The sequence below is a fragment of the Myxocyprinus asiaticus genome, chromosome 38 (genome assembly GCF_019703515.2).
Source record: "Myxocyprinus asiaticus isolate MX2 ecotype Aquarium Trade chromosome 38, UBuf_Myxa_2, whole genome shotgun sequence".
NCBI lineage: Eukaryota > Metazoa > Chordata > Actinopteri > Cypriniformes > Catostomidae > Myxocyprinus > Myxocyprinus asiaticus.
The window spans coordinates 2,261,528-2,279,140 of record NC_059381.1 but is presented as its reverse complement, the minus strand read 5'-3'; the positions used below and the strand labels follow the sequence as shown (position 1 = coordinate 2,279,140).

General features: G+C 36.9%; 1 protein-coding gene across 3 annotated transcripts in view; it reads left to right on the top strand.

Annotated features, from left to right (window-relative positions):
• LOC127429231 (WD repeat-containing protein 7-like) overlaps positions 1-17,613 on the top strand; it is a 157,041-nt gene that overhangs the window by 5,774 nt on the left and 133,654 nt on the right. For 2 of the 3 annotated variants that reach the window (XM_051678124.1, XM_051678123.1), the window contains exons 2-13: positions 4,828-4,999; positions 5,081-5,187; positions 6,042-6,120; positions 6,487-6,661; positions 6,922-6,998; positions 7,133-7,252; positions 7,343-7,488; positions 10,379-10,481; positions 11,320-11,433; positions 15,538-15,685; positions 17,217-17,465; positions 17,553-17,613. The exon at positions 17,553-17,613 is cut by the window's right edge and continues 160 nt beyond it. In XM_051678124.1, the coding sequence (XP_051534084.1) occupies positions 4,841-4,999; positions 5,081-5,187; positions 6,042-6,120; positions 6,487-6,661; positions 6,922-6,998; positions 7,133-7,252; positions 7,343-7,488; positions 10,379-10,481; positions 11,320-11,433; positions 15,538-15,685; positions 17,217-17,465; positions 17,553-17,613 (1,538 nt within the window). In that variant the 5' untranslated portion in view covers positions 4,828-4,840. The remainder of the gene's footprint in view (positions 1-4,827; positions 5,000-5,080; positions 5,188-6,041; positions 6,121-6,486; positions 6,662-6,921; positions 6,999-7,132; positions 7,253-7,342; positions 7,489-10,378; positions 10,482-11,319; positions 11,434-15,537; positions 15,686-17,216; positions 17,466-17,552) is intronic. The other variant, XM_051678125.1, reaches the window with a different exon arrangement.

The window sequence follows — 17,613 nt, the reverse complement described above, 5'->3', positions numbered from 1 at the left end:
TTTGAAAATGCTATTATTTCATGTTTCACATGTCCAGTTATCATCTTGGGGAGTAAATATGGTTATTTTCCATATTTATTGGATTTTTTTTGTTAGCACTCTGATCAGTTAATGTGTCAAGAATACTTTTGTTTTGGGGGGGGCCTGGGTAGCTCAGTGGTAAAAGATGCTGGCTACCACCCCTGGAGTCGCAAGTTTGAATCTCAGGGCGTGCTGAGTGACTCCAGCCGGGTCCCCTAAGCAACCAAATTGTCCCGGTTGCTAGGGAGGGTAGAGTCACATGGGGTAACCTCCTCGTGGTCACTATAATGTTGTTCTCGCTCTCGGTGGGGCGCGTGGTGAGTTGTGCGTGGATGCCGCGGAGAATAACGTGAAGCCTCCACACGCGCTATGTCTCCGCGGTAACGCGCTCAACGTACCACGTGATAAGATGCGTGGGTTGACGGTCTCAGACGCGGAGGCAACTGAGATTCGTCCTCTGCCACCCGGATTGAGGTTAGTCACTACACCACCACGAGGACCTAGAGCAAATTGGGAATTGGGCATTCCAAATTGGGAGAAAAAGGGGAGAAAATCCCCCCCCCCCAAAAAGGATACTTTTTTGAAAGCTTGTATACTGTGAGCTGTGTAGGCTTCATGTTGTAAAAATAGCTATGAATATTCACAAAAATAAAAAATAAACGTTTTCAAAACAGCTTTCCGAATATGCCCCTCGTCTTCAGTTGTTCAGATAGTCCCGCCCCCCGGCTCATGCCATTGGTTGAGAAACATTGTTCGGGGCGGGTATAAGCAGGTCACTCAAAACAAACAAGAATTTTTATAGTGCCACAGACACATTGTTTACAGTCGAGAACATTAATCTATTAATGGTTTACTTATAGTTGTCTCTGTATATTAAGCTGGGATAGAAAGTATTTTAACATAGGGCTGGGCGATATGGCCAAAAATATTATTACAATGTTCTTTTTTTATATCATTCGATATCGATATTTATCATGATATACATTCGCATTTGCACTTTTTTAACTTCCAAGTTGGCAGAAAAAAAAAAAAATCCTAAACAGTCAAAATAGTCTATACAAAACTGCATTAGGGGCCTAGAGACAGTCAAAGCAGTGGTGTCTGAGGCATCTTCTACCAAAATATTATATATTCTATAGAGTTTATCAATCGTGTGCAGTTGGATAAGAATGTTAAAAGCTCATCTGTTCTTTTTGAAACATAATGACAGCATATGTTTACATTCAAATTATTTTTATATTTCGTTACATTCAGATACCCAAGTATGAGGTCATAGAAGCCCTTGTGACTGAGGAATGATACTGAATGGGGGTTCAGGGAGAGAAAATGTAGAAAATGCCCTCGATGAGATGTCTTTCAGTCCGGATGGAATAAATCCACGGTGACTGGCATAGCAAGGCGGCTAACGTTAGGAACTTACAATCTGAGAAAGCCAAACTGCTTTTCTAGCATCTAGATGTAGAATGCTACATTTAGTGTTAATATAGACTTAATATAGAAAATTACTCAAAAGCTTATCATCGATATCGTGGATTTTTTTATTGCGATAAATATTGAGAATGTTTTATTACCCAGCCCTATTTTAACACTGAGAGGTTACATTTTTCCAGCTGTAATTGATACAGTTTTCATTCATATCTGTAGTTTATTTAAATGTCAGAGCTTCATTTACTCAACTTGGCCAGTTTTTGTACTTCCTCATTTTTGTGTTTCTGGAATTTCTGACACTGTGTTTTTTCCTTTGTTGTTGTTGTTGTTGTTTGGGAAATTGACTATAGGCTATACTTCATTTCAAACTATTTTAAACAGCATTTTGCTAACTCTTTTATCATGAATGCACCTTTTATTAGCTCATATTAAAGGAATATTCCGGGTTCAATGCAAATTATGCTCAATCGTCAGCATTTGTGGGATAATGTATGTACAAAAATGTATTTTGACTTGCCCCTCCTTTTCTTAAAAAATTAAATAAAATAAAAAAATGTGTGTTCCAGTGAGACACTTACAATGGAAGTCAATGGGTTCAATCTGTAAACATTAAAATACTCACTGTTTCAAAAGTATAGCCACAAGACATAATATGTGTGTTAACAGGATTTTAGTGTCATAAAATCACTTACTAACCACATCTGTGTAAAGTTATAGACAATTTTACAACTTTGTTGCCATGATTATGTAATGTCAACAAACCCTAAAACCCTAAAATGACTGTAAACATTACAATTTAAAAAAAACTTTACAGCTCAAATGATACATGAGCTTTAAGAGAAGAAATAATATGTGCTTTTATACTATTATAAGCTTCACGTTTCTGCCTTTAAACCCTCCAAAAATTGTCCCCATTCACTTCCATTGTAAGTGTCTCACTGTAACTTCAGTTTTCGCTTTAACCCTTAACCCTTTAAGCTCTGAAGGTGTTTTAAAGATTTCCTGTTTCAGTGGCATACACAAAATTAAAGGCTTATAATTTGACAAAAAAACATGTAGGGTCAAGTGTTTGGTATCATTGTAAAGAAAACTTTCCATATTATTTTTAATGATATAGATTGTGATACATTTTGAGACTCTCAGCCTAAGCAACTGCTGAAAAATCACACACAAAATTGACCCCAAAATGTACTTTTTGTCTTATTTTTCTGATTTGACATTATATATCTCTTGGTGTAAATAAGATGGCTCTGAAAAACTGCTTCTGTTTTGTTTCTAATCATGTGAACTGTATCTGATACAATTTTTGTGTTGATACAACAAATTAATCAAATGTTATAGCATTACAAATATAATTTGTCATAGTGTCCAAAAACATCTCCATGTGTCCAAAAGCCTCTCCGAACAAATAAAACATTATAATAATTAGGGCTGAACGATTTGGCCAAAAAATTGAATTGCGATTATTTTGAAAAAAAAAAATTGCGATTGCTATTTGAACTGCAATATGATAAACATAAAACACAAAACGTGTGATTCCTTTTAACCTAAATTAAACCATGTTTTGCCCATGCTTTACTGCCGATGGGAAATACTGTTCTAGAAATGGTGTTCACACTTGAGTCCACTAAAAAAATAAAAATAATAATAAATAAAACAGGGGGGGGGGGGAAAGCATGACAAGCATTTTTCATAATTATATTTTTTAAACCCGGTCAACTTGAATTTTATATTATTGCAATAATAATAATATTAAGTTAAGAAATTGTTATAGAAATATATTAGTGTATAATAATATTTATCATTATTACTATAATAATATATTATTATTTAATAGTAATTTATCTCTTTAATAATTTCTTAGCTTACTATGCAGTCCCGGTAAACCCTCAAGCCTTTATTTTGGTGGAAGCTTTAATTTTGAAAACTGAAGGGACAGAAGTTTATGTTGTTTGAAGGTTAGTTGACAACAGACTTTTAATGCAGTGAAATGCTCTCATCTGCCTTGCTGTCAACAAAAACACACTCTCATGGGAATATTTTAAATGTGCCCGCTGTGCACAGCCATGAGACTATTTATTTATTTAATTAAATAGCAGCCCTCGCGGTTTGAAAATTGCACTGTGGTCATATCGTGTTTTCGATTTTATATCGGTTAATCGTTCAGCCCTAATAATTACTGTATACATAAGAACTAATTACACATGCACACACAACAATGACTAAAGGTTTGCATAGCATGCAGACATGATTTTAGTAATGAGATTTCACAGAATGGGTTTCATTCTGTGCCATTTGAGTCATCATTGAGTCTGTGTCATGTACTGTAACATTGTGCTTCATGTGGATTATCTAATGATCTATGCATCTGATTACCATGTGTGTGGGCTCGTTTGAAAGATAATCACCTCCTCTAAGTAATGGAATGATATTTTATGTTCCGTTTATTTTTCGTGAAGTTACAAGCGAGAACGCAACATATAAGCAGCATTAATATAATTGTCAAAGACATACACTTGGCTATTACTCGCTATATTTTTGTCTGCAAGTAAAACAAATAGGCTGGTTGTATTTTACTCTTTGAGAGCTTTCCACAAACATATGACACATGGCTATTTGATCAGTCTGATGTTTTTACTGATTGCAATAATATGTACAGTGAAATAAAAAAATAAATAAAAAAATAATCAAAACGGAACACTTCTGATTTGTCTGCATATTTCAAAGCACTTGTTCAGTTTTGGTCATAATGTCTACATGCATTGGAAAGTAGAGCTTGTAAGCTTTTAAGCGATACCTATTTTGTGGTGGTCAAGACTGTAGTTATTAATATTTTGACAATTATTTTTTTTAAATCGCGGGCACATCTGAGCTTAAAGGATAAAAAAAAGGAGGGACTTTTAACATTTTGTTTAACACACCGCAGGACCAGTTAAAGGAACGCTCTTGTTCAGAGTTAAGCTCAGTTGACAGCATTTGTGGCATAATGTTAGTTATCACAAAAATTAATTTCGACTCGTCCCTCCATTACTCATATATATATAAAAAGAAAAATCGCATTTACACTTACAATGTAAGTGAATTGGGCCAGTACATAAACATTAAAATACACACTTTTTCAAAAGTATAGCTTCAAGATATATCAAAAATATACCCACAAAATTTCATGTTTCAATCATGTTGACAAAACAAGACAAAAAACACATTATCTATATCTTTCTCTTTCAGAGTCAACAAAGCTTTATTGTCATGATTGTCAGTATTTACAATATTGCCCAAGCTTAGATAGTACTTAAAGTATTGATATAGTCAATACAGAAAATGGTGTCTCTATTAATATATATCTAATAATATCTCTGTCTCTCTCTCTCTCTTCAGTATCACAGAGAACATGACAGGAAACACTCTGGTATTACCCATCGTTCTGTGGGGTCGTAATGCTCCCACTCACTGTATCTCCAGTCTGCTGGTGATGGACGATCTGTCCACCATCATCACCGGCTGCCATGATGGACAGATCTGCATCTGGGACATGACCTCAGAGCTGGAGGTGAGAGATCACACTTAGATCTTCAGTTGTGAGAACGCTCAGGATTATCTAATGAGTGTTTGTGTTTGTCTTTGTGTTCAGATTAATCCCCGGGCTCTGCTGTTCGGTCACACGGCCTCCGTCACCTGTCTGTCCAAGGCCAGCGCAGGAAGTGACAAACAATACCTCGTCAGCGCCTCTGAGAGCGGGTGAGAGAGAGCGAGAGGGTTTGTCATGGGCTCGTGTGAGCTGCCTACCTAGGCATCATTTTAAGACATCATAAAGCTATGATGTCACAGTCGTGAGCTCATTAACATATGGCCGCCCACATTTACACATCAACACTTATGTCATACTTAGCAACTTGTTGGGCATCTTATTTCTCATTTCACATACAAAGAGGTTAGCCAGTCATAACAGAGGTCATTTACATATAGAAGAGTTGCGAAAACTGTTCATAGAAAACCAAATTAGGACATTTTGGTGTATCAAACCAAATAAAAGTGGGTTTTAGGGGGAAAATAAAATCATACAAAAGTTTAATATGATCAATTTAAAGGAATAGCACACCCAAAAATTATGTCATCATTTACTCACCCTTGTGTCGTTAAAAACCTGTAGGACTTTCTTCAGTGGAACACAATATAATTAATTTAATGAATGTCTCATTGAATGAGCTCAATACAATGGCTGTACATAGTAACTTGGTTTAAAGCTTTATAAAGCACCAAGAAGTGCCATACAACTCGTGCATCATATTCCAAGTCTTCTGAAGCCATATGATCACTTATTAGATCTTATTTAAGACTTTATTTGCTCTCAAATCAAATCAGATAATTAATAGAGTCCATAAACTGTGCATGAGGGTAAGTAAATGACAGAATTTTCATTTTAGGTGAATGGATCGGCACAAAAACGCTACTTTTGTAAGATAACAATGTATTGTTTAGATGGTGAAATATGTCTGCCAGCACATGTTAAATGTTTTTTTATAAGGTGCAAGCACAGTTTCATCCTGGGGCTTTTTCTGTGTGCATTAATGGAGTGTGTGTGTCTTTTACAGAGAAATGTGTTTATGGGATGTCAATGATGGACGTTGTATTGAGTTCACAAAGCTGGCCTGTGCACACACCGGTATACAGGTAATACAGCCACATACACATTTATTTACATATCTAATTATATAAGACATATCACAGACTTTTGTTGTTTGTTGAAAAAATACTTATATTTTTATTATTTATTATATTACTTATATTGTATTATTTTTATATTATTTATTATTACTTATAATAATGAATATATTTATAGGCGGATGCTATTATGCTTTTATTGTTGTAGTCTGTTGTTTTTTTTTAGTTACAGTTGTGCAAAAAGGCATAAATTAAACAATTATTAAACATCGGTTCTGCATATCTGTACTTGGACATTTCATAAACTACAGAAAACATCATTTTCAGAACATAATTTTTTCAAACACTTCTCTCTCTCCTGCTCTGTTTCTGTAGTTTTATCAGTTCACCATCGGCACACAGAGGGAGGGACGTCTCCTGTGCCACGGACATTACCCAGAAATCCTAGTGGTGGACGCCACCAGTCTGGAGGTCTTGTACTCGCTGGTATCCAAGATTTCACCTGACTGGATCAGTTCTATGAGCATAGTTCACTCACACCGCACGCAAGGTAATGGACGCCATTATGACGAGAAAAGAATGATGTTGTTCATGGTCATAGGAAAACAGAAGCTGTTTTTATGGGTGATCTAAAAGGAATATTTCATGCATAATACAGTGTTTACATGGCGCAAAGAACCAGAAACTCCATCTAGAAAAGTAGTTCTGCCTCAAAAGCACGATTTAGACAATTTTACAGTTCAAAATAACAAATAACAACATCTTTAATTGAATAATAAATTTGTGTGTGTGTATGTGTGTGTGTTTCAGAGGACACAGTTGTAGCTATATCTGTTACTGGTATTCTGAAAGTGTGGATTATCACCGATGATGTCAGCAGAATGCAGGTGAATGCTCAACTGTATATTTCGATGATCATACACTCATACTGTATAGATGGATATAATGAAATGTGTCTTGCTACTGGTGCTTCTCCCTGGACAATCTCATTGTAGAGTGTTTGTGTGTGTGTGTTTATCAGGATCTGGATCCGGTGTTTGAGGAGGAATCAAAGCCGATCTACTGTCAGGGTTGCCAGAGTATTTCCTTCTGCACTTTCACACAGCTCTCCCTGTTGGTGGTGTGTTCAAAGTACTGGAGGGTGAGTGTGGGAATGTATGAATGTGTGTTTATGCATTCAGTTTTTTTTTTTTTTTGGTATAATTTATAATGATTCGTGTTTGTGTTGTAGGTGTTTGATGCTGGTGATTTCTCTCTTCTTTGTTCGGTCCCGAGTGAGAACAATCAGTCTTGGGCAGGAGGAGAATTTATCGCTGCTGATAAAGTGATTATATGGACTGAAGATGGATGCAGCTACATTTACAAACTACCAGCCAGGTAACAAAGCAACATCTATCTACTAGGGATGTGTGGAACTTTGAAGTGGACTAGTTGACTTGTCTAAAAAGAAACCAACCTTCAGAAAACAAAAAAATAAAAAAATGTGTTTATGCAACGCATTTAAAATACTTAATCTATTCCAAATCTGACACTAAATTCCACTGAAAAGGGACATTTATCTGCAACATGCTTGCCTTGCATTATAATCATTTTATATTAAATATAGAACATGACACACACATTCACTGAATCAACGTTAATGAATATTTAACACTGGTAGAAACTACCTACAAATAACCACACACCTCCAAACTACTTAAACATGACAACACTTCTTAACTACCAACAAATAACCACTCACTTCCAAACTACCTACACATGACAACACTTCCAAACTACCTACAAATAACCACACAATTCCAAACTACCTACACAAGACAACACTTCCTAACTACCAACAAATAACCACTCACTTCCAAACTACCTACACATGACAACACTTCCTAACTACCTACAAATAACCACACATTCCAAACTACCTACACATGACAACACTTCCAAACTACCTACAAATAACCACACACTTCCAAACTACCTACACATGACAACACTTCCTAACTACCAACAAATAACCACTCACTTCCTAACTACCTACAAATAACCACACACTTTCAAACTATCTACAAATAACCACACATTCCAAACTACCTACACATGACAACACTTCCAAACTACCTACAAATAACCACACACTTCCAAACTACCTACACATGACAACACTTCCTAACTACCAACAAATAACCACTCACTTCCAAACTACCTACACATGACAACACTTCCTAACTACCAACAAATAACCACTCACTTCCTAACTACCTACAAATAACCACACACTTTCAAACTATCTACAAATAACCACACATTCCAAACTACCTACACATGACAACACTTCCAAACTACCTACAAATAACCACACACTTCCAAACTACCTACACATGACAACACTTCCTAACTACCAACAAATAACCACACACTTCCAAACTACCTACACATGACAACACTTCCTAACTACCAACAAATAACCACTCAATTCCAAACTACTTACACATGACAACACTTCCTAACTACCAACAAATAACCACTCACTTCCAAACTACCTACACATGACAACACTTCCTAACTACCAACAAATAACCACACACTTCCAAACTACCAACACATGACAACACTTTCTAACTACCAACAAATAACCACTCACTTCCAATCTACCAACACATGACAACACTTTCTAACTACCTACAAATAACCACTCACTTCCAAACTACCAACACATGACAACACTTTCTAACTACCAACAAATAACCACTCACTTCCAAACTACCAACACATGACAACACTTCCTAACTACCTACAAATAACCACTCACTTCCAAACTACCAACACATGACAACACTTTCTAACTACCAACAAATAACCACTCACTTCCAAACTACCTACACATGACAACACTTCCAAACTACCTACACATGACAACACTTCCTAACTACCAACAAATAACCACTCACTTCCAAACTACCAACACATGACAACACTTCCTAACTACCTACAAATAACCACTCACTTCCAAACTACCAACACATGACAACACTTTCTAACTACCAACAAATAACCACTCACTTCCAAACTACCTACACATGACAACACTTCCAAACTACCTACACATGACAACACTTCCAAACTACCTACAAATAACCACTCACTTCCAAACTACCTACACATGACAACACTTCCTAACTACCTACAAATAACCACTCACTTCCAAACTACCTACACATGACAACACTTCCTAACTACCAACAAATAACCACTCACTTCCAAACTACCTACACATGACAACACTTCCTAACTACCAACAAATAACCACTCACTTCCAAACTACCTACACATGACAACACTTCCAAACTACCTACACATGACAACACTTCCAAACTACCTACAAATAACCACTCACTTCCAAACTACCAACACATGACAACACTTCCTAACTACCTACAAATAACCACTCACTTCCAAACTACCAACACATGACAACGCTTCCTAACTACCAACAAATAACCACTCACTTCCAAACTACCAACACATGACAACGCTTTCTAACTACCTACAAATAACCACACACTTCCAAACTACCTACACATGACAACGCTTCCTAACTACCAACAAATAACCACTCACTTCCAAACTACCTACACATGACAACACTTCCTAACTACCTACTCTTATAGTAGGTACACTCTTATACTTTTTACACATACTCTTTCAAATTACCTTGATAACCTCACTACCCAAGAACCAGTTAAATCTTTCAACAAATGACCACACACACACGCACGCACACACGCACCCTTTATCTGAGCATGACCACATCCTTTCAGACCAATGGACCCTTTTCACAGACCTTTTATGACGCGTTTCCGTCTTCTTCAACAAAGTAAATGTAGCAAATTTTTTTATATTTCAAATTTGTAAAATATTTAGTGTAAATGTATAACATTGTACTGTGTATTATATTACACTGGAATACGTATTTAAAAATCAGTTACCATTGCTGCGATGAGGCATCTTAACACAGCTGCTGAGGGAGTGACAGAAAATGTGGCCTGTTTCTCTCTTCTTACTGATGTTGTCCAGTGCTGTATATTTTTATCTTCTTTTGCAAAGCTGTGAAAGCATAATTGTTGATTTTTTCTTTTGCTGTTAGAACAAACGGGTAAGCAAACATGTAATTTTCTCTGGTCCCCCATTCATCGCCAATTCGAGTTTAGCTAACTATGATGACTAACTATTAGAGAGGTCAGAGCTACAGTCAGCAGTATGTGTGTTACAGCTGTATCCCGGCGAGTGAACATTTCCGCACTAATGTGGGGAAGACGACGGAAGGTTCCATTCCTCCTCTGGTGTACAGCATAGCAGACCGTGCTGACAAACAGGTCAGCCACACACACACACACACACACACATGTTGGTGCAGCTATCATTATGAGGACTCTCCATAGACATAATGATTTTAATACTGTACAAACTATAGATTCTATCCCCTAACCCTAACCCTACCCCTAAACCTAACCCTAACAAAAAACTTTCTGCATTTTTACATTTTCAATAAAACATAGTTTAGTATGTTTTTTAAGCGATTTAAATTATGGGGACACTAGAAATGTCCTCATAAACCATATTTATAGCATAATACCCTTGTAATTACCAGTTTATAACCTAAGAAAGTCCTCGTAAACCACCCAAACCTGCCCACACTCACACACACACACACACACACACACACAAACCCGCCCACTCTCTCTCTCACACACACACACACACACACACACACACACACACACACACACACACATATTATGAGGTGTGATGTATAGTGTGTAGGTAGCCATACACTAGCTTGTACATTCAAAACTTATTTTAACGCTGATTTAAAGTCACCGTGAAACACTTCACAACCCATATATTACATTTAAAATTTAAATTATGTGGACTAATTAATTGTTCACAATAAGACCATGAACATGCATTATGGAAGTATATAGGGTCCATCTTAGAAACCTAAAGCTCTTGTGTTTATAAACACAATGCGTTTTAGTTTAGTTTTTGTGTCAACATTAGTAAATGTGTTTGAAATTGTGTAAAAATGTTGTGTAAAAAAGGTTTGCCCGGTCCTGTTTCTTTGTTTGCTGTTTGTATAGTATTTTGTGCCTGTATGTTTTATTTATGATTTACTCTGTCTGTTGTTGTCTCCCCTTCTACACCCCGCCCCAGCCGCAGGAGGGGTGGGAGGGGCAGTGTGTTGTGGTGTGTCTCCCTGACAATGGTTGTGATCTGGAGCTCTACACTCCTGAATTGCAATACAGCCAGCGGCCTCTAGAGGCACCAGTAAGCCCAACTGACAGTAAGACGCAGATACGCCAGCTGGCGTTACCAGCAGGGGGAGCTCTTGACACATTTTATGCATCATAAATACTAAATGCTTACTATAATATAATTAATATTTTTTTATTGTGATATTGACAGTTTTATTTGACAGTTGTAAAAATAAGTTCCATGTAAAATGTATTTCACATTATTGATTTCGTAACAGGATTGTGATGTCACAATAACAGGGTTCCCACAGTCATGTGAGGATTTTTAAAATGTATTTTCCAGGCCTGGCAAAGTCAATTAATGCAATTTTAAATGTAATGAAATTTCTATAATGAATGTTAATTTTTCTAGCTATGCTCTGCTCTAAAAATTTCAAACGCTAAATATTGCTCTTGGATTAAATAAAATTTGTTCGCAAGCCATAGTAGTCTGATTTGTGAGCAAAAGTCGTTTCTTCCAATGGATCGGTCAAACCAGTTGAGCAATATATTTGCATTGATTTTGCTGGTGAAAAAAAAGAAGTATGGAAGCCGGTTTCTGCCATAGTTGATTAAAAATTAGGTTTTGTAAGTCATAATAATGACATTTTAAGTCATTATGAGTTGTGATACGAGTGTGTGATAATGACTTAGTTTCTCATAATTAAGAGGTAATGTTATAACGTTGAGAAAAAAATTCTCAAAATGACTTGGTATCTCATACTAATGAGAAACTTTCTCATAGTCATTACAAGTCATAATAATTAATTATTATTGATTAATATGAGAGTGATTATTACAAGAAAGGTTTTTATTATCTTGAGATAGTAAGTCATTATTATGAGAAAATTAGGAATATTATAATATGATATTCATTATAATATCATATTCATTATATCATCTTAATAATTACTTAAAATTATTATTATGACTTACTGAATCACATTTTTGAATCAACTGTGGCAGAAACCAGCGTACTTAATCGATTAGTTCACCCAAAAATGAAAAATCAGTCATTGTTTACTCACTCCTGTGTTGTTATAACTCTATGACTTTCTTTCTGAACACAAAGGGAGAAATTGTGCATTAATGTTGTGGTCAGTGATGTCATACAATGGCAGTTTATGGTGACCACCTCTTCAAGCTTCAAAAGAACACAAAAGTATAATTCAGAAGTCTAATAAATTATTCATGAGACTCATGATTGTTATGAAAGCATACGATAAGATTTGGTGAGAAACAAACTGAAATCTAATGTATTATTTAGTGAAAATGTTCACTGACCGTTGATCTCATGTGCACGTTCATGACAGGACACGAGAGCAACAGTTCACACAGCATCCTCGTGACGTTGGGGCGTTCAAGCAAAACTCGTTTATCTAAAAACAGGTCCAACACAGCGATAGTGACAACAGAACACAACACATCTGCACACAAAACAGAGAACAGAACTTACTGATCATGTCTGAAGAGTTTGTAGTTGAAGAATTGATGCATTTCTATGTCCAGCCTTATTATTTTGAGTGTTCAGTAATCAAACAGAAACATAGAGGAGGTATATTTTCTATGTTAATCAGAGTTTTTGTCCTAACTTGACGGCAAATGACACGTGATAAAAGGAATATTTTCTATGTTAATCAGAGTTTTTGTCCTAACCAGCTGTGACGAGTGACGGTACATTCTATCGATCGCTTGTTTTTTGTTTGTTTTTTAAATCGCACGGATGTCCATACACTGTGAGCTGGGACCGGTCCAAAAACTTTCAAAAAAATATAATTTAGTTCTGTTCTCTGTTTTGTGTGCAGCTGTGTTGTGTTCTGCTGTCACTATCGCTGTTTTTAGATAAACAAAACGAGTTTTCGCTTGAACGCCCCAATGTCGCGAGGGGACTGCGTGAACTGTTGCTCTCGTGTCCTATCATGAACGCACACAGGAGATCAACGGTCAGTGAACATTTTCACTAAATAATACATTAGATTTCAGTTTGTTTCTCACCAAATCTTATCGTATACTTTCATAACAATCATGAGTCTCATGAATAATTTATTAGACTTCTGAATTATACTTTTGTGTTCTTTTGAAGCTTGAAGAGGTGGTCACCATAAACTGCCATTGTATGACATCACTGAGCACAAAATGTTTTCATAATTTCTCCCTTTGTGTTCAGAAAAAGAAATCAAGTCATATCGGGTTACGACAACAATGACTGAATTTGCATTTTTGGGTGAACTAATCCTTTAAGCGTCATTGTGAATATCGCAATGATTTTAATGCACTTTTTTTTTGGGCTTTTAAATTTCTTGCAAATCTAGAGAATGAGAGCGTTAAGGCAAAAAAAAATAATATAACTAGTTATTCGTTTTTGGCAGTATCGCCCAGATTTAACCACAAAGTCTTAGAAATGTATGTGTCAAAAGGTGTGGGAACCCTTTAATGAGCTTGTGATGTCATAATTATATAGCATTGCATCAGTGAATTTGATTGGATGTCTTGAGAGCTCCCTGTGGCGTTCCTGCGTCCATCTTGCGGTCTGTTTGATAGTCAGTTTGCTCCACTCACTCTGATTCGCTAATTCTCATGCTCCTCCCACTAAACACGACCAATCACTGACTCCCGTTCATCGGTCTTCACGTGGTGAAGATGCATGCAAAGTCCCTGAGCTTCTTTAGTCGCTTCAGCTTCTTAAAGCGCTAGGCTGAACGAGCTAGCATGCTAATTGCTAATCTGACAGATTTAGCCAGCTAGTAAAAGACAAATAAAGCAGGTTGTTCATAGATTCGGCCCTGTTTGGTTTGCTAGTTTTTGAAGTCTTAGTTTTTTAGACAAACTTAATGCAAGAAATAATCGAATTTACTGAGTTGTCTGTTAACATGTATTTAATGGAATGTTTAATTATTGTCCAGTTAAATATAACTGAAGTTATTTATGTAATTAATAAAACCATTGATATTTAATGTCATTTTTCGACATGATTAATTGGACATAATATTATTAGTGTTGTAAGACCATCACCGGGAAGTGTAATGTGTCCTTGTTTCTACTCATTTTATTTCTCTGGTTGTTTTTCTGTTTTATTAACTGATCTGTCTCTTATTCTCTTATTCTTTTATTTTAGTTTGAAGTGTGTAGAAGTGCCTGTGTGTAGTTATTAGCATGTTTTAATGTGTGGGTTTGGATGTGTGCACTTATACTTGTGTGTGTTTGTGTGAGTGTGTGTTTATCGTTAAAAGAAAGCTCATTGGTGGAACTTTGCAAAGACAGGTTGCAATGAATATTTCAGAGTACATACAGCTCTCGTATGTATCAATATTACACATTTAAAAGGGTCATTTCAACATCAAATCATACCGCAAACGACACCGTATTAAAGGGTTAGTTCACCCAAAAATGAAAATTCAGTCATTGTTTACTCACCCCTGTGTTGTTGTAACCCGATATGACTTGATTTCTTTTTCTGAACACAAAGGGAGAAATTGTGAAGAAATGTTGTGCTCAGTGATGTCATACAATGGCAGTTTATGGTGACCACCTCTTCAAGCTTCAAAAGAACACAAAAGTATAATTCAGAAGTCTAATAAATTATTCATGAGACTCATGATTGTTATTAAAGTATACGATAAGATTTGGTGAGAAACAAACTGAAATCTAATGTATTATTTAGTGAAAATGTTCACTGACCGTTGATCTCCTGTGCACGTTCATGATAGGACACGAGAGCAACAGTTCACACAGTCGTCCTCGTGACATTGGGGCGTTCAAGCAAAACTCGTTTATCTAAAAACAGATCCAACACAGCGATAGTGACAACAGAACACAACACAGCTGAATTATACTTTTCACCATCATCACTAAATTGGCTAATGTCCCCATTTCTCAGCCATAAACCTGCATGAACTGATAATCGCCCTTCTCACAGGAAACAGATGCTCATGTTTAAATGCTCACAGCTCTAGCAGTCACATACAGATGCTGCTTCCATAACAGCACACCTTAGATTTTACCCAGAGGTTCATAGACGGCTTGTGAGCTTCTGCAGTCGATAGTACGGCTAACAGGCAGAGCCAGAGATTGTGTTTTGAGATCTCTCTTGAACTGTGGATATTTTGTGTGTAACGTTTCTATGATTGGTCTACTGCAGCTTCTGATTTGTCCGCCGGTCACACGGTTCTTTTTCGGTCGGAGGGAGCCGTTCCACAAACTACTGATTCAGGGAGATTCTGCGGGCAGACTGACGGTGTGGAGCATTCCGGAAACATCTCCCTTACAGCCGCTGTCATCCGCTGCAGGTACTGAAGTCTATTTAATATGGTCATATTGTGGAAAACAGAATTTTCTTGCTCTTTTGAAATTATAAAGCTTGAAAATGTTTGAAAATTGTGTTTTCCATGCCTTGATATTAAAGAAACAGTTCATCCCATAATGAAAATTCTCTCATCATTTACTCACCCTCATGCCATCCCAGATGTGTATGACTTTCTTTCTTCTGCGGAACACAAACAAAGATTTTTAGAAGAATATCTCAGCTCTGTAGGTCCATACAATGCAAGTGAATGGTGGCCAGAACTTTGAAGGTCCAAAAAGCACATAAAGGCAGCATAAAAGTAATCCAGTGGTTTAATCCATGTCTTCAGAAGCGATATGATAGGTGTGGATGAGAAACAGATCAATAGTTAAGTCCTTTTTTACTATAAATCTCCACTTTCACTTTCACATTCTACTTTTGTTTTTGACGATTCACATTCTTTGCGCATATCTCCACCTACTGGGCAGGGAGAAGAATTTATTATAAAACAGGACTGAAATATTGATCTGTTTTTCAACCACACCTATGCATATGGCTTTGCACTGTAATCAGATTACAGTAACAAGTTACTTTGTAACGCGTTACACCCAACACTGATAATGGGTAAGCACATAAAGGTCTTTATGGACAAAGCTTCCCCCTGTGTCATGTTCTGTTAAAACGGTGTTAGATATTAGGATATAAACTTGCCTTGTTTTGTAAACTGGCACTTAATGTACAATGTGTACAGCACTTTATGCATGCGTCAAGTGTGGGGAAGTGTGATCGAGCTTCAAATCATGATCGCGCTATCTAGACTGCAGATGTCAAGATTTATAGTGAAAACGGAGTTACTATTTGGTCTGTTCGCACCCAAAACCGATTGGATCGCTTCAGAAGACACGGATTAAATCACTGGAGTCGTATAGAGTACTTTTATTCTTCCTTTATGCCTTTTTTTTTTTTTTTTTTTGTACAAATGACTGAGAAAAATCAGTTGAATCTCCAGCAAAAATAACGATATTATGATATTACCATGATAAAAATACTCATAAAATTGTGGTCACACCGCCCACCCCTGGTTTGCATGATCTCTTCCTAGTCTGTTTGGTTTTCAAATAATACAGGACTCATGATGGAATAAAGTACATGTGAGTGAAAAGGCATGTGAGGTGCCAGATTGGATTCATTTGACTGTGTCATGTAAAGAAGTCTCTAGCATCTGGCAGTACAATGTCGCCCTCTGCTGCTTGGATTCAGTACTGCAGCTATAGTACTGACCTCTGGTGGCCACACAAAGTACTACATATACTGACTTGAAATGAGTTTTGTAGACAAACATAAAGTGTGCCTATATGTGAATTTGCAGTGTAATTTGGAGTGGATAGTGAAGGAAAAGCAGTGATCAGATGTATAGCATTCATGTGAACTCCATCAATGTTGTTTATAAACCATCCCAGGATACTCCTCATGAAGTTGAGAATGTGTATTCAAACTTTTGAAATATCGTATTTTTCTCTCTCTTCTCTTCTCAGAGCTCCAGGTTTCTCTCAGCATCAGTCTGCAGGAGGCGTTTGATAAGTTAGCTCCTTCTCCGGCGGGCATCATTGACCAACTGAGTGTTCTGTCCGGCTCTAACGACCCCATCAAAGTGACGGCCAGCGTTTATATCCCGTCTCAGGGGCGACTGGTGTGCGGACGGGAAGATGGCAGCATCATACTGGTTCCTGCTACACAGACGGCCATCGTTCAGCTACTGCAGGGAGAACACATGCTGCGCAGAGGTGAGAAATCACAGATGCATCCCAGGGTTTAGCATTGTATGAAAAATGCTAAGTTCTTTGGTTCTTTATTCATCTCTCTCTGTGTAGGTTGGCCGCCTCATCGTACCCTCAGAGGTCACAGACAAAAGGTCACGTGTCTGCTGTACCC